Below are 18359 nucleotides of genomic sequence, written 5' to 3' on the forward strand. Positions count from 1 at the left end.
ACACACACACACACTGGGGACCAAACCCACAACTTGGGCATGTGCCCTGACCAGGAATCAACTGTGACCTCCTGAGCCACGCCAGCTGGGCTCTTCCCTCTTCTTATGAGGACACCAGTCATATTGGATTAAAGGCCATACTCCATCTTAACTAATTATATCAGCAATGACCTATTTTAAAATAAGGTTGCATACTGTGGTTCTAGGGGTTCGGACCTCAACGTATCTCTTTTGTGGATATAATTTAACCGGTTACAGTAAGTAGCTAGACCACTGAATAAAAATGAGCTTCCCATCCTTACCTTGTACATCGTCCTGCATCTCTGGTCCCAGAAGCTACTCTGGGAGTCTTCAATTCCAGAGCTCCCACCTTAGAGACCTCACTTGCCAGTTTATCCTGGGGCCAGTGCTCAAGTCAGGATGCCCTTTTCTTTCTGTCCTCTTCTATCACTGGCATTCTTGCTGGACTCTGCTTCTTAGGCCCAAACACTGAAGCCAGGAAACTTTCCCCAAACCTCTTAGCTTTGTTTATAAAGAAAGCCTGCAGACAGCTGTTTAGATCTTTGGGTGAAAGAGTCACTGGCCAGATCTTCTGAGTAATCCTTCAATGACTCATCCAATGACTTCTCCAGGACTGAGTTGGTTTGGTTAACGTGGAGCATAAAGGTTATCCAGAGTTTTCTTAGGAAGCTTTGCAATAGCTTTTATTTGAATCTTGTGTTGCAGTTTCTTTGTTGATCTGATTTCATCTTCTCCCTCCCCACTCCCCCAAATAGTTTTCATGTACTGAAATTTCCTCAAGTTTTCTGGTCCACTGATGCCACCTTTACCTGTTTTTCAGTCTGTTATGGATCCTTCTTTAGCCATAGCTTTTCTTTCATGACAGTGGCATTTGGTGGAAAGGAAATAGATATATGTGCTGCTCTGCCATAATTATATGGTACTAGAGGCCTGGTGCATGAAATTCTTATACAGGTAGGGTCCTTAGGCCTGGCCAGCGATCAGGGCTGATTAGGGTCTTCCGGCTGGCAGTGCACATCATAGTGAGTGATTGAACTCATGGTCGAACTCCTGAGGGGATAATTTGAATATTAGGCTTTTATATATATAAATAAGGTGTTGATTTAAACTAGGTATCAAGTTTTTTCTGCAAAGGGCCAGATAGTAAATATTATAGGTTTTGTAGGCATAAGGTCTCTGTTGCAGCTACTCAACACTGCAAAAGCAGCGATAAACAATATGTAAATAAATGGAAGTGGCTATGTTTCAATAAAACTTTACTTACAAAATTAAGCAATGGATCAGGTTTTGTGTATCCCTAACACCAGTGGATCTCAAACACATCAGGATCTCAGAAAATACTTAATGAAACACATTGCTCTCATCACCTCCAGTTTCTTACTCAATAGATTTGGGGTGGGGATTCCAGAATTTTAATTTTAATTCCAGGTGATGCTGATACTACTGGTCTGTGGACCACACTTTGAGAACCACTCATCTAAATGATTTCGTTTCCTAAACACTACTGTCTCAACCATTTATTGATGATACAACCATGTTCCTTATTTGTTTACTTGTTCATTCATCCATCCATTCATCCATCCATTCAACAAGTATTTATTGAATTTCTATTATGTCTCAGGCTCTATTCTCGGTCATGAGAATATTGTCATGAATAAGACAAAGTGTCTTTTCTCATGAGTGGAGGAACCAGACAAACACAAGTATACCTGTAAAATATCTAGTGTTGGATGAAATAATAATTACTTAAGTAAAGCCAAGGAAAAGGCAAGAGAACTATTTTAGACAGAGTAGTCAGGGAAGGCCACTTTGAAGAGACGACATCTCAAAAGATGTAACGATGTAAAAGAGCTAGTTAGGGGAAAGGTAGATCATTCCAGGAAGAGGAAATAGCAAGTATGAGGGCCCTACTGTGAGAATGAGTTTGTGTTTGAGGAAAAATAAGGAGATCATTGTGTTTTGACTGAGGTAAAGACTAGCAGGATTTCAGTTCAGAAAAGTGGGCGGGGTGTAGATGTTGTAGAGATTTTATATCGTACATAATAAAGAGTTTTTATTTTATTTTATGTTTTATGGGAAGACATTGGGAGATTTTGTGCAGAGGAGTGACATGACAACATTTACATGTTTGAAGCATCACATGGTTTCTGGGTGGAAAATACTCTATGCGTGTGGTGGCAGCAGGGGTTGAGGATGAGAGTAGGAGCAGAAAGACCAGTTGAAGGATTTCAGAAATTCTGGAGAAGGACTATAGTGTCTTGGACCAAGATTATTTTAGTGTTGAGACACTGCTGGGTGCAGAATATATTCTGTAGAATTTGTTGAAAATTTGGATGTGGTGTATGAGGTAAAGAGCAGTATCAAGTATAACCCCTGAGTGTCTGTCTTGAGTTGGGTGGGGATGGGAAGGAAATTAAAGTTTTACCTTTAGAATTTTATGTTTGAGATATTTTTTCGACATTCAAGCGGAGTTGTCAAAAAGGCAATTAGATGTAATAAGCTGGTGACCAGGTGAAAGGTCAAGGCTCAAGATAAAAGATAATTTGGGGCCTATCAACACACTTTCAATGTTTTGTATTTAAAGCCATACGTCTCCAGGAGGTCACCTACATTGTGGGTGTAGATAGAGAAAAGAAGGCACCCAGTAGTTAACCTTACTAACTTTGAGATGATGGGAAAAGGAAGAGGAGCCAGCAAAAGAAACAGAGAAAGCGTGAAGGAGAGTACAGTTTCTCAGAAGCCAAGTAAAGAAAATGTTTCAAGAAAGAGAGAGTCATCAAAGTTGTCAAATGTTACTGGGTAAGCAAGTAAGATGAGGACTGAAACTTAATCACTTGGTGATCTTGCTCAGAGCGGATGCAGTGGGAAAGTGAGAGTTAAAGTTGTTCAGAATAGAAGAGGAAAAGATGGCAAAAGAGGACATAGCGTTGTGAACGTAGTCAACTCCCTCTTGGGATTTTTGCTTCTGGTAATGTTTGCCTAAATTATATGTACCTATCCTAAGAACAAGTAGAACAGCAAGACTAATTATAAAAACTGCCTGAAGATATTAGATAGCTAACAAAATGGCGAAGAATAATAAGTTTTGGAAGAAGAAAGAAACCTAGAGGTGTAAATCCAGCACCAAGGTCTACATTTTCATTAAGAGAAAAGGTAGCTGAGGGGTTGGGAATCTGAACAGCACCTTTAACAATGTAAAGAGGCTAATAGGATCAAGTATGTGATCCAGAGTATGCCCGGGGGACTCTCCACCAGATTTAGAGTTGGAATCGCCAAAAGCTAACTCTTAGGAATAAGTGTGAGTCAGAAGTAGTTCAAATCTGGCAGAAACGGAAGCTGAGCTCCAAATAAACTCAATCCTTAATATTAACTTAAGAAAGCTCACATTGTTAGTGCCCCTAACTACTTTCCAGAAGAAAATACAAATTCTCTTTGGAGTAAGACAACATCATTCTAGGTCTCAAATTATTTCTACAGTGTGTATGTGTGTATATATATATATAGTTGTGCACTCAATAAAATAACCAGTCATTTTGGGAGACAAAATGATAACAAGTGAAAGCCAAGGAGGGAAAAAAAAAACCCTTAACAATAGAAACAGGCTAACAGGAGTATCAGGTAACAGACTTATGTTTAAGATCATTACTTTGCTCAAGGAAATTTAGGACAGATTAGGCAATTTTACAAAAAATTGGAACTATAAAAAAAAAACAAATTGAAATTCTGAAATTGAATTTACCTGATAACTGAAATGAAAAACTCAATAAATGGGTTTAATAACTTATTAGACACTATTGAAGAGAGAATTAGTGCCCTAGGGCAGTGGTCGGCAAACTGCGGCTCAGCAAACTGCATCTCGAGAGCCACATGCGGCTCTTTGGCCCCTTGAGTGTGGCTCTTCCACAAAATAACGATTGGGCCACAAAGTTTCAATCGCACTGGACATGTGCGCCCGCACGTGGTATTTTGTGGAAGAGCCACACTCAAGGGGCCAAAGAGCCGCATGTGGCTCGCGAGCCGCAGTTTGCCGACCACTGAATCCTAGGGGATAGGTAAAGTGGTCATCAGAATGAATTATAGAGAAAAATAAGGAATAAAAAATACAAAGAGAAGTTATAAAATAGAAGATGTAGTGAAGACATCTAGCAACACTAACTGGACCCCTGAAAAAGCAGAGGAGAGAAAATGGGACATAAGCAACATTTGAAAAAGATAAGGATAGAGTTTTCCAGATCTGTGACAAATAACAAACCAAAGATTCAAAAAGTACTACAAACCACAACTAAGTACTACAAACCATAACTAAAAGGGAAACCACAGTTTGTCTAATTACAGCTAATGTACTGAAAATTAAGACAAAAAGGAAAAAAATTATAAACTAGCCATAGGAAGCTTAAGAAACAACAGTTAGAATGAGATTTCTCTTCTTTCATCAGAAACAATGGAACTTTTTGCAACATTCTGAAAATAACTGTCAACCTAGACTTTAAAATATCTAAAAATGTATCCTTTCTTAATGAAGATTAAAGATATTTTCAGACCAAAACTTGTGGGAAAAAAAATGTTTTTGTTTTTGTTTCCCAGCAGGCATACACTATGCATTGAAAAGAACACTAAAGATTTTTTTTTTTTCAGGTAATGGAGAAATAAAACCAGATGGAAGGTAGGAGATTCAGGGGAAAATAAAGAGAGCCAAAGGGAAAATGTATATAAATCTAAAAGATTGTACAAAACAGTACTTATAATTCCTGTTGGATCTAAATATATATAGAATTAAGGTACACAACAATAATATCCAGATAAATGAAGTTAAAAAGGTGTGTTTCTTACATTGTATAAGAGCAGGTAAAAGTGCTAATTAAAATTAGACTTGGTTAAGTCAATGATGATATAATCTCTGGAGTAACTTCTAAAAGTAGTAAAAATTTATAACTGTTTTGAGATAAAAACTAGAGTAATAAATAATCTCAAAAAACTGAAAGAGCAGTATAATAAAGAAATGATGAACATAGAGCTGGTGAGAAAATAGGAAGCAAATACTAACCAAAAGAAAGCTGACTAGATAAATTAATATCAAAGTAGGCAGATATTTTGAGGAATTTTGTTTTAAAGGTTTGTAGAGAAATAGGCCAAGAACTGGAGGGGGACATTAGTTCAATTTATTTTTTAATACTGTGACCTACTGGAAATAATACAGGAAAGACATACACAATTTAAGAGTAAAGCTCTTTGAATAGAAAAGGGATGGGATTTAGTGCTGAAACAGAAGAGTTGGTCTTTGGGATGGGACAATACTTTTTTTTTTTTTTTAGTTAAAATAAGCAAAGGATAAAGATACCAGATTCAGGTACATTTATAGATAGATTTGTGGGCGAGAAGATGAGACAGTTTTCTTCTGATTATATCCGTTGCCTAAGGAAAATCTACTAGTTGAGTGTAGGAGAGGTTAATATTGGTTTGAACAGAGGGAAGGTGTAATATAGCAGTTTTAATAAGTGAAAAAATACATTTCCTATGAAAATATACAAAGAATAGGCAGTGTCGAGAGTCCACTTAATGTTTGCCATCATTAATTTAAAGTGAGACTAGTCAGTGTGGCAGTCATGTGTTTTTTTCCAGCTAAGTTCATCCTCTGCAGTGAAGATGTAGAGTAGGTGGAGTTGAATACGTGTTCAGGTAAAGCAAGCATGGTTTCTTTCTGCCAGTGCTACACTTCCCTTGTCCTCTTTTATATGTATTGGTAGTGAGTTGGTGAGGGACTGTAATGCTGGTTGTGCTGAAAAGCACCTCCCAGCAAACCCTGTCTGACCCCACAGCTGGTTGTGCTCTGAAATTAGAATGAGGACTATTTAGCACTTTTGTTTCTCAGCTGTTGGCCTACTTGGCAAACGTGAGAAAATAGGAAAGAACCCATTTCGGACTTCACAGCATCAATCCATCTGCCTGCAGATAGACCATGCAGATGCACTCAGATTCTATTCTCTCTTGTGGCATTTACAGCTCTAGGGCCTGGGACAGTGGTTCTCAACCTTCCTAATGCCGCCACCCTTTAATACAGTTCTTCATGTTGTGGTGACCCCCAATTTCATTGTTACAAATTGAACATAATTAAAGCATAGTGATTAATCACAAAAACAATATGTAATTATATATGTGTTTTCCGATGGTCTTAGGCGACACCTGTGAAAGGGTCGTTCGACCCCCAAAGGGGTCGCGACCCACAGGTTGAGAACCGCTGGGCTGGGAGGCTAAGTCATCCACTTTACCTGTGGGTTATATCAGTATCCCCATTTATGTCATCGATGTCTCCCCCTGTTAGCAACTTTGAGTAGGTTTCTGTGCCTTGAAAATAAGCAATCCCTGACAAAAAGGTCACTTTCCTCATCTGTATAAATGAGGAGGGGTTTTCAAATTATGCACCTTGAAGCCCAAGTTGTCACAGGGACGTGTAAGCAGGATGGAAGAAATAACGAAAAGGCACAAATAGCTCCTGGTCCCGCTAGCCCACTTCTCCTCTGACCCCTATTACATGTAGGGTTCTTGTTAGGGATTTCACTCAAAAAGATTCTATTAAAGAAATGAACGTAAACCCTACTCTTCCAGCTCTTATACTGTAGAATTCCATGGCGTAGATTCATTTATATTTGTTTTTAGTGATAGTACAACTTCAAGTTATAAGATGAGGATAGGTCTGAAATCATTGCTCAGGTCATATGTCGAGGCATGTGTCAATCATTATGACATGTTCGTTATAACCCCCTGGCTATCTTCCTGGTTCTCTGACTCTCAGAAGACCTTGTTGAGTCAGTCACTCTGGTCCAGTTGAGGTGCAGAAGTCGTAATGCTTCTAAGATCAATAGCTTCCTCTCCGATACAATTTTGGCACCTATGTTTCCTTCCCTTCTTCTCTCTCTTCCATGTTGTTCAGAAATATAGCCATTTTGTGGAGGGAGCCTCATTTCAGTGGGGTCATGCCTTGGGCAAGGGATTAATAAACTCATGTGATCTCATCAGTTCAACCATTTTATTTATAGCTGTGTGGATTGGCAACTTGTTCTTGGCACAGTTCCAATGGGCATCCATTAATAATTCTGGGAATGTCACATATTCACCAGCCATAAATGTGAGTGAGGCCTGACCAGATGAAAAAGGAGAATTAGCTGAGAAGAAGAAGGTACTGAACTTTAGCCTCAGGTCATGTGTAATGGTCGCAAATCGGTGATTTATTAATTTATTTAATGATAGGATTATTTTCAATAAATAGGAGATCAAATAATTTATTACTTCTTCAAAGGGTCTCTTGATAAAATCTGGAAAAATTGGCATGAAGAAAGAGGACTTCCAGTTAACTGAGTAAACCTTAACATTAAATCCAAACTGGAATTCTAACTAACACTTTTACTTTGAAGACTGGGTTTAGGAAAAGGAGCTACTACATCTTGTTCATTATCTTGGAAGAAAATTCCAGGCTTAATTTTATCAATGAAAATTACAATTTTTCTTATTCATTTGTATGCTTAATTTTACAGATCCCATGCTTAATGGGCCACAATTTCTTACAGGCTTTCTCAGACATGTGGTCCACCATCTGAAAATCAGAGCAAAATCATAAATTTCTTTTTTATTGTCTTAAACAACATTAAATGTGACTCATTATTAAAATAGGAAAAGGACATCATTTTAACAGTTTTTTTTTTTAAAAACAACAACAAAGAGGATACGCTTCCTATAGAGGAAATGCTTAAAGAAAATGAATTCATGTTTAGAAATCTCAGAATTTGTGTATAAAAATGTGAAATGAGGAGAATACTATTTACATTTACAATTGAGGCTCAATGAGTGGCATTTTGGGAATAAAGTGGTTTAAACCCTAAAAAAAAAAAGAAAAAGAAAAAGAAAATGAACCCCCGGCGGACTTCCTTTGGAGCAGAAAACGAAGCTGTGTGTGTGGAAGGAAGGCATCAGATTCCTGGTCAGTGGCTCTTCTCGGGGCTGTTCTTTGTGTCCCAGGGAGACTGTGTGACTGTCCTCCACAACTGTCTTAATTGTATCAGAAGTTTTATGTTAAAAAATCATCTTATCAAAAGGGCAAAGAAGTATCTTCTCTTTTCTTTCCACTGCCCTAAACCTTAGTATGTCCTTCACAGTTACATTTGTGCATGCTGAAACAAACAAAAAACCTCCACACCGCATCCCTTAGCAACTGGGATTATTGTAAACAGCATATAATGTACACGCTCTGTTTTTGTTAAAAAAATTTGTTGCGGTGAAAAATATCTGCTTCTCCTATTCTATTTAATGCCATTTCTTTAAGTCATGCAAGCTAACAGAATCCTAGAAGTCCCTTGCTAAATGCCTTTTTCTCCTTCACTCCTCATATTCTATTGGTCATGAATTCATAGAACTTCTTTCTTCTATCATATTGTGTTAGCTCTACTTTTTTTTATCCATACTCTCTGCCATGGCCTCCATTTAATAACTTGTTTCTGTCCTGGGACATTGCATTGTCTCCGTAGATAGTCTTTCAGCCTTCCAAATTGCTTTCACCTTGGCTCCCATCAAACCCATCTCTTGGATAGTCTACAGAGATTTTTCTAAAATGCAAATTTGATTATGTTAAAGCTCCTGTTTAAAGAGTTATCAATGGCTTCCCCACTCTCTGAAGAACAAAGTCCAAACTTAGTATTATGTTATATAATGATTTTGTTGATCTATCTGGCTTGCATCTCTACCCAATCTGGTATTTCCTTCACATTCTTTGTTGCTAAGACTTTAGTTCTTCCAATGCATTTCATCCCACCATTTTATACCTCCATGTTGCTCACTATGGTACCTATTTTTCTATTCTATCTGAAGGACTCCTACTTATACTTTAATACCCAGCTCAAATAGTTTTTTTTTTTTTTTGGATCTTACAAACTTCCTTACTTTGCCCTTAAAAACAGAACTGGTCTTTTTCTTCCTTAGTGATACCAGCAAGCCTAGAGTCCATTGCTGTGCTAAAATTGTCTTCCCTTAAAGACTGTAAGTAGGGACTAGGTCATTTTTATCTTAATATATCCTCTGTCTAGCACTGGGCCTGGTATATGAGAGATACTCTATAAATGTTCATTGAGTAAAACAAAATCCAAGCGTATAGCAAAAAATGTTTTTTTTTTAAGAATTTTGTTTTCTTCTGCTTAGAAAAATACTATACAACCATTGTAAAAAATTCAGCAAAGATGCAGAGTAGATGGTCTAGTTTTCAAATTGAATCTCTATGCTTTGTGCTTTATTTCCAAGACCTTTGTAAGTCTATTTTCTCTTATTCCTGGGAATTATCCAAGGGGTTTATTCTGTTTCAGAATAGGCCTGTGCTGTTTATTACAATGGCTAACAGAGAAAGGACTCAGCTGTTGTCCTGGACAGCTTCATCGAAGTGCCACTTCAGGTTGGAATCTTGTTCCCAAGCCGCAGCCTTTATGATGCCTTGGTAACAGGAAGGTTGAAACATGATTTCTTTCTCTCACTACTGGAGATGCTGACACTTTGCCATCTTGCAATGCACTTGAGAGTGCAGGTACTCAACTGCTACATCTCAGGGCTGGTTTATCATGGTATATGGTATATGGTATACTTATGTGGTTCCGTAGTAATGTCCCCTTGCTAGATCTGGTTTGCACTTCTAGAGCCCTAGATTCCTTTTTCTCTTGTGGCGAATTCTCAAGGACACTATTGTCAGCTCTGTTTCTAATTGTGCTGCTCTCAACTCCTTTCTTCACTACCTGCAGACAAGTCTCTGCATATCTGAGCCCCAATCGTGCATAGAATTTATAATCCAGAAGGCTTCTTAGCCTATCCTTTGTAATAGAAAAAAATAAAAGACTGAACTCCACTCAATGAATATACTAATTGTTTGTCCTAATTTGTACCATTAGCTCTATTAGTCCTAATAAATAATTGACCCATATAACAGAGGTTTGTGGTTAGTTTTGCTAATTATGAAAAACCTCTGAAGGATGTTGGATTAGGGTCTGATAGTAGACGTATATTTTGCTCCTTGGAGAACTAATTCATGGTCTGCTTTTGTCAGTATATTAAGGTAATTTCAACTGAGTGGTACATAAGTTGGATAGAGAAATTGGAATTGACTTTTCCTCTGGATAGCCTAGGTTTTATTTTGCCTGGCTGCGTATCTGTTATTATTCTGTTGCTTTACTTGTGTAGACATAGTCTGTGTGTTTTTGAGGTGGGTGTTCCATGAATCACACCCAGTTACAGGAAAATGAGTTCTTTAACAACATTCATAACACTGTATATATCTGTGTGGTAGATCCAGATAATACATTTTTTCATGGCTCACGATACCTTTTAATGAGTAGCAAGTACTGGTATTTCAAGGCCTTTTATTATTTACTAGCGGCCTGGTGCATGAATTCACGCACGGGTGGTATCCCTCAGGGTGGCCTACGGAGATCAGTCCCCAGATCATGTCCCCAGCCTCGCAGCCCCACAGCCCTGCCTGGTACCCCGCCTTGGCCTGGTGCCGCCCGCTCACTTGCTCCACCACCCTGCCACGGTCCTGCTTTCGTCGGGGCCCACTGGGCCGGCAGCGCCTCCACTGCTGCTGGCTGCCAGCACTGCATCGCCGACGCCTGCCATGTTCCGCGCTGCCCGCTGGTGATCAGCGCACATCATAGCGAGTGGTCGAACTCCCGGTCGAACAACCGCCCGACAGGATAATTTGCATATTAGGCTTTTGTTATATAGGAAGGATAACATTATGTAGTCTGGCAAATCAGATGTGATTATTCAACTTTACTGAAAATAGAGAATGTGCTAAGATGATTTTATTTCTTGCTTTGAATCAACTCTGATATACACATATTTTAAACTCATCACTCAGGAACACAGATATATTAAGACCCTCAGTAGTTATTTTTATTAAGCAAATACAAATTGGAAATATTTATGATAAAATATATCAAATTTGAACAAAAACGTTGTAAACAGTAATTCTACAACTGGGAAGACATCTCAATCTTGTTAAGTTTGGTAACATCTTCCCAACCATGTCTAATCTTCAGTATCTTCTTTCTCAAGCATGGCAGGAATAGTATAGCTTTACATACCAGGACAACAATTGGAAGGAAAACAGCTATCATAAAACTTGGAGGTGTATACCATACAAATTGTTTTATATCGACCCATTTATTCCAGGCAAAAATCAATGCATGTATTGTGCCCAGTAGAAGGGCAACAATTCCTAGCTTGCTCTGCAAAAGAAAAAAAAAATTATCTTGGTGAAGATTGGTTCCAAAAGAGTTTATTCCATCTTACTTAATCTGGATCTGTTCTGTTGCTAGGAAATTCTTTCATTCATCTGTAATGGTTTTCTTATTACATTTCTTAACAATGTCCACTCACACCTTTCCATTCTTTTTAACATGTCCCCACTTTACTCCTACTTTTGGGTAATGCCTCTGTCTCCAGGCTATTTAAATTAAGAACATTCACAACCCCCTTCCTTTCCATCTCAGCCAGTCAATAACACTGTCTTCCCTTTCTCCACACTTTGTTCATCTCTCTTATGACATTTATTTTGTGATGGTTTGTTTCTTGTGCATTCGCCTTAATTCTGCCTATCAAGAGACATCTAAAACCAGGGGCCCTCTTACTCATCACAGGACCCCTACAGAAGCAACACAATGATTTGTGCCTTTTAGGTGCTCAGCAAAGAGTGGTGGGTTGACTGAAGATTAGTGCAAAAATCAATTCGACCTCAGTGATCTTTATTAATTGCGAAGGCAACCAAAGTGATTGACTTTGATTTTGGTATCTGAATACTAAAACAAATTATCTTGGCCTATGTTAAAAAAAATCAAACATTCTGATTAAGTGGGAAAATACCAACAATCATTTCAATGTTTGAGCCAGACATAGAGATAATGAAGATGTGGAGAAAAATTTCAGCTAGCATTGGGATACTTGGCACCATCCTGATAAAGTTGCTTAAAAATAGTTGTTCACCTAAATAATTTTACGGCATCCTGACGATAGCTCTTCTAGATAACTTTTGACTTCTATTCACTTACTGGACATGGTCATTAGCCTGCCAGGAGAAATCCAACTCACAATTATTGAGCAGTAAGTACCCTTAAACCCCAATGAATACAAATAGTTAAGTTTCTATTTTTAGATAAAAATCTCCAACATAAATTGGAGAGTAATCAGTTCTTGGACTGTAAATGAGAAGTTTCTAGGTTATTAATTGAAAAAATACATGTGACTTGTTGAAGATTAAATTACCAAATGTGTATTATGTACTTATTATGAAGTAGGCGTTGTGCACGTAGTGAAATGGGCTTAGTTGTCAAGACGCAGTGCTTGCATTCCTGATTCGATCTGAGCAGTGGTGCTCAGCATGTGTGTGGCAGGCAGAGCAACGTAAGAGGAAAGTTATTAATGAGGACCAGAGAACCCCAATGGCTATCAGGCTGAACCTACAAAATCAACACACACTGCACTTGGAAAACATGGCACCATCTCTAAGCCACAGTGGAATGACTCAGATGGAGACTTGCTTTTCAGCCTAATCAGATGCCCTGATAGAGTGTTTGTGGGAGTATGACCATGTACAAAGGATAGTAGGGAATGTCTGATTTTGTGGGAATTTACAAAGATGTCTACCCATACAAGGTAAAGCTATATAATTTTAAAACTCTTGGGAGTGCTTATGGCTTAATTAATTTTAGTCCTTTGAATCTTGTCTGACATAAATCCCCTTGTGAATTCTGGCACATAGCTCTTTTTATGGTGTAATCTACTACTAGGAGATTAACCTCAGTAAATCTGAAATGGTTTGAATTCCAAAAATATTGAGAAGCTTCAAGTGAGTAAGCTACATAAAATGTAACTTGGAAAAAGCAGCATTTACAATTAGGTATTAGAATACCCTTGGTAGATATAACTCCATATTTCAAGGAGAGATGCTTTTTTATGGATAGTACAAAGCTATGTAACTTAAAAGGGATGAATAAAATTAGATGCTAGGCAAGAGAATATTTTTATTTTTGGGGGGGAAGTAAAAAAACCCATAAATATTAAATTTCTAAAATATCACATTTAAAATTATTAGATGGATAGCTAACACATTTCAAATGTTAGAAATACTTCTCTTTGAGTAATGCCTTTTATTTATGTCTAGAAAACACTTCTATTTAGCAGCAATAGGGAAAAATTATAGGAGAGCACAGTATTAATGGGAACAAGTGGTAGGATCTTGGCTACTGGCAAACCATTTGTTATTTTCTATGGGGTAAAGTCAGTATGCTTGATGATATTATAAGCATGAAAAGATTGACCGCTCTGAGGGAACAGAAGCATTTTATACATCATTTACCTGAATATAGTGAAATTCTCTCCATGTCAAAGAGTCACTCACAGAGGGAATAGATGTCACCGCCAACAGAGCCAGGATTGCAAGTGCCACGATTCCCAGAGACACATACATTTCCATTCTCCAAACATCATGCTCAATCCAGGCATCTTCTTTCTTTTGTTGGACCTACCAGAGGGTGAAGAGAGGAATGAGTAGCTCCCGCACATGCACCCCCTCCTACACTCACTCTGGCTGCTATGGAGGGCCTGATAACTGGGGCCTCTACACAATTATGACTTGTTTTTGCATTCCTCTGAAAGGAATGACACAGGAACTATTAGTCACTTTCTTGAATGCAACATTGATGTAACTGTTTTTTTTTATATATTAATTATGGTTAGAATTGTAATGTGCATGCACACGGGTAAATAAACAGAAAATAAGAAAAGTGAGCATTAAAAGTAATCTTGTGAGGGTGGTAGAAAATGGAAATGTGGCTGTGTCCATGAACACAACACTTGTTTGTATTGTTAAAGTTGCAGTTTAAACTTTCAGCTTAAAATACATTCCTCGATGTAAAACTATACAACCAAGCCCCAATAAAGGGTTAATAATAAAACATTTTGAAATGCAGATTACTTTCTCAGCACAGGGTTTCAACAGGGGTCGGAGGTGTTGATATTAACATGACAAAGAGTTCATCTGTTAGGTGACTTAGACTTTTTGGTTAAGTGATACTGTCCATCTCATCATCCTACCTGTTGATACGCCCAGTTCAGCAACTTGTACCTGTAGGATCGCCTCATTGGATAGGATAAACTATAAATTGCATGCAGTACAGCAAAAAAGAAACTGAGCAGCCCAAACTGCTTCCTCGTTAACATCCACCTATCCAACCAACGTGGAAATTTCTTATACTTGGTTCCATTACGGAGCTGCACAGCTGCTGCTATCACACCTGGCAAATACACCAGCGCCAAGAGGGTGATGGAAACCATTGGCAAGACTTTGTTGATGACCAGGATTGGAATTTTATAAAAATACTGTTGATGGGAAATTACAAGAGGGTGAATTACTTCCCTCAGAAGAGTGTAGAGAAAAGTCAGAGAGGATACGACAGCAGCGATTTTAATTGGCAAGCGCCATTCTGGGAAGAGCTCCTGTTTGCGCTGAAGCTTTTGGGGACAGTCAAAGTCATCAAAATGGGCTGTTTGGTCCAAGTGCAAAAGCACAGGTCTTTTCAGCATGCTGGTCTCTCCTGAGTTCTTATTCTAGGAAGAAAAGAAAACAAACATCTTCAAATTTAAACAACGGGATTTCCTTGAACGAATTATTTATTGCTCATTGTGCTTTTCAGTTAAAATGGCCATTCAGAACCTTGTTTTTGGATACTGGTTTTAGCTGAAGAGATGGCATAGTCTATGTAGCACTGATCAAAGGTGCATGTAGCTACTTTGGGGTTCTCTATTAGTTTCTGTTGCTCATTTTTCAAAATAAATACATGCTTCAGATATCTCCACTAAAGCTTAGGCCATGTGCTTCTGTCTTGAAGGCATAAAAGGATGCAATAATGCAACTGGGAAACTAAAACTGAAAACAAAAAAACATCCAGTAATCTTTGGTAAAAATAATAACAGTTGTAAATTGTAACAGTTGTATGTATTTTAAAATATTTTTATTGGTTACTGGGTAACTCTTGGCAAAAAACTGAAGAGTGAATTCTTCATTAATTCAAGTGCAGGAGATTAAGACTAATATGGTCATTACTATTAGAAAAAAATTTATAATTTCCATCATAGTAGTCTTAAACCTTGATTTCATATTTCTAAATTATCTCATTGGTGTAAGTAATGATGGACAAACAGTCTATTAGAAGTACAAAGGCTATATTAGTAGTTAAATCCCATAGGGATGATCTATTTCCTGAGAAAGTTATACTTCTTTACTCAGTTATATTTCTAGTTAGTCAACAATTCCAAAGAAGGTTAAATTGAATATTTTGTCATTTCCACAACTGACTGATATATCAGCAAATCAAAAAACAAAAAAACCCCCCAAAAAACAAAAAACTCAAAATGAGAAATTATATCGGTGTTTCTTTATTATGTTACTTTATGAATTTACTTTCTCACCCAATATGTATTACTCATTTCTTATAGCTCTATATGTAGAACCTTAGCATTTTAATGCTCAAAATGTTAGTGATTAACTTGCTCATTTCCTCATTTTATGCATGGTAACTTTACTTCACACAGTTCTCTATAATTTTTGGTGTTTAAAAATGACCTCTCACCATTTGACTTTAACTTCCAGTAATAAATCACTATTACATCCAATGTCTTTTCCAATTACTCCAGTTAGAAGGGAGTTGAGCATGACACAGCATCTGTCATCTCTTCACATTAAAACACTCTAAGTACAATCAACTGAGATCAATTTTCTGGTTAAGGGTAAAGAGTTACGGAACAGGAAATAGGGCAGTTAACTTGAAAAATAAAAATAATTTCATTTTACGTACATTTATTTTATAAAGCATGTGCTTATATCTTAATTATTTTGCTTATTAAAATAATCAAGGTAAAGTTCATAATTTCTGTTAAAACTGAGTTGAGATCATTTAGAAAGGTAAAAAGAGTTTAAAACAAAAAATTTCCACCACTTTTTCAGTTGATAATGTAGTCAGAAACATTTTATCTTAAGGTGGGGAAAATTGGGACCAGTGGTTCTTATTCTAAAATTGAATGCATTTGGTTAAACAGTGAACATTAATTAACTTGATGATCTCTTGGTAAACTACCATGGTGCCCATTAAAAAATGCATGCTTGCACAACTGTCATATGGGCACTGGCGATTCTTTTGAAACAGATGCATTGAGGATGTTAGAAAACATTGGAAGGGCGTTGGAGACGATATGGTCTAACTCTCTCACTTTACTGATAGACCAAGACCCAGGGTTTTCAGTGACTCATTCAAGGTTATTCAGCTAAGTCCATGGCAGTCAGTCAAGGTACAATTTCTCTCCTATATGTCACTGACCTGCACCCATCACAACATCAGTGACATGAATCAGTGAAAATATCAGCAGACGAGGGTGAAAAATCACTTTTACAGCACCATGAGATATAGAAGAGCATTTGAGTTATGTTTATGGATTTTAATTATTATTTTACCAAATAATCATCTTCTTCTAGACTTCTCCTAGGCTTCATTTTCCAAAGTTCTTGGTTTGTGATGTTTTGTTGGATTTCCATTGATTCTATAAAATATTGCTTCAGCCACCTATGAAAATAAAAATAATTATCTTCTTCAAGTCTATGTTCTTTATGATATTGACAGGGCAACATGAGCAGTTTCCTGTGGGGAGCGGCTACAGTGTTTGGACAGGTTCAAGCCTTGGACTGAGGAGAGGGCACAGTCACTCATGGCCACGTGCAAGTTCCAGCTTGGAGGGCAGGGCCCTCCCAGCACAATTACAGCCAACAGCTATAGTTGTAAGCTTGAACCTATGGTCCGAACACGTGGCCCCATGTGCCTGAGTGATGTGGGCTTGATAGAGTTCAGGTGCATGTAATTGAGTAGGATCAAAACCAATGAGAATGTTGTAAACATCTTGACCACGCCCTTACTTTGCCTCGTGGAATCTGCTATAAAATAAAGACACGGCTTGTGGGCACTGATGCTGTCTCTCCATCAGAGAAGCAGCGTCCCACCGAGACCCGGCTTTCATTCTCTTGTCTGTCTTTTCTAAGCCTTTCAGCCGCCCCCACTCAGGTTCACCCTTGGCCATGCTGGCGCGGCAATTTCCTCATATGAGGACTACAGTGGCAGATAAAATATAATTAGAATACAGTTAGTGACTGATTTACACATTAAACTTTACATTATAATCTCCATCCAGGGCCCTTGTGTCAAGAGAAACTGCTTTACTTTGTCAAACTAGTGGTACAATGTATGACCTAGGTGTCTACTAGTATATGAAATTCAAATGGTTGGACTTTGCCTTTTGTTTAGGGCAGTGGTTGGCAAACTCATTAGTCAACAGAGCCAAATATCAACAGTACAACAATTGAAATTTCTTTTGAGAGCCAAATTTTTTAAACTTAAACTATATAGGTAGGTACACTGTTATTAACTTAATTAGGGTACTCCTAAGGCTTAGGAAGAGCCACACTCAAGGGGCCAAAAAGCCGCATGTGGCTTGCGAGCTGCAGTTTGCCGATCACGGGTTTAGGGGAATTTAACTCCAGGTGCTCATTTAGAAGAATGCCAACTCCCCTCAAAGGTAAATAGAATTAGGAATGCATTTTTTCTGAGAGTAGTAATTTTATCAATGGAAGCTGGAGTTCGCTGGTGTAAGATCAGGAAGTTGTATTTTGGGGGTTGACACTAGAATTTGAAGTACAGTGGGGCCTTGACTTACAAGTGTCCCGACTAACGAGGTTTTTGAGATACCAGCTGTCCGCAGATTTTTTGCATTGAGTTGATAGAGTAATTTGAGTTAACGAGCTCCTTAACGAGCTCGGTCTTGGAACGAATTAAACTCGTAAGTCAAGGCCCCCCTGTAATAATTAAATGATTTCATGGGCAAATTTTTTGAGTTTCAGACAACGAATAAAATGGACACTCTTGGGAAGATGAACCCTGATAGTGGCACAAAGGAATGAAAGGTGGTATTTTCAGAGTAACAGACTGGTTTTTGTTGGTAAAACATAAATTGCTGGTATTTCCACTGGGGTTATTGAGTTGTGTTCAATCACTGACATGCCCCTATCCTGGTCAACCCTGTGGAAACTAATTTTGTCCAACTTCCTACCCTATAAAGGACTGTTTTCCTAAATACCCAACAGAACTTCATTCAGGCTTGGTGTAACATTTTTTAGGAAAGAGAAACATATAATGTCACAATATTATTCATTGTTTTTATTTGTTCTAAATGTATTTCCAGAGGAATACATCTCCAATTTGTACTTTGTGAAA

General features: G+C 37.9%; 1 protein-coding gene across 1 annotated transcript; it reads right to left on the reverse strand.

Annotated features, from left to right (window-relative positions):
• Positions 1-10939: 10939 nt before the first annotated feature.
• On the reverse strand, positions 10940-16656 carry STEAP1 (six transmembrane epithelial antigen of the prostate 1). Its single transcript, XM_005876117.2, has 4 exons — positions 16553-16656; positions 14140-14652; positions 13403-13567; positions 10940-11276 (listed from the first exon to the last, which is right to left on the reverse strand). Exons 1-4 carry the CDS (start codon positions 16631-16633, stop codon positions 11019-11021), a joined length of 1017 nt encoding a protein of 338 aa, XP_005876179.1. The 5' UTR covers positions 16634-16656; the 3' UTR covers positions 10940-11018.
• Between the last annotated feature and the right edge of the window lie 1703 nt (positions 16657-18359).

The sequence above is a fragment of the Myotis brandtii genome, unplaced genomic scaffold (assembly GCF_000412655.1).
Source record: "Myotis brandtii unplaced genomic scaffold, ASM41265v1 scaffold48, whole genome shotgun sequence".
In the NCBI taxonomy this organism is placed as follows: Eukaryota; Metazoa; Chordata; class Mammalia; order Chiroptera; family Vespertilionidae; genus Myotis; species Myotis brandtii.

Excerpts from the sequence above, each read along its gene's own strand:
- STEAP1 (XM_005876117.2), bottom strand. The coding sequence starts at position 16,633 with ATGGAAATCCAACAAAACATCACAAACCAAGAACTTTGGAAAATGAAG. Across the intron at positions 14,653-16,552 it reads TAGAAGAAGATGATTATTTG|AATAAGAACTCAGGAGAGAC; the intron begins GTAAAATAATAA and ends TTTTCTTCCTAG. Across the intron at positions 13,568-14,139 it reads TGAACTGGGCGTATCAACAG|GTCCAACAAAAGAAAGAAGA; the intron begins GTAGGATGATGA and ends ACCCTCTGGTAG.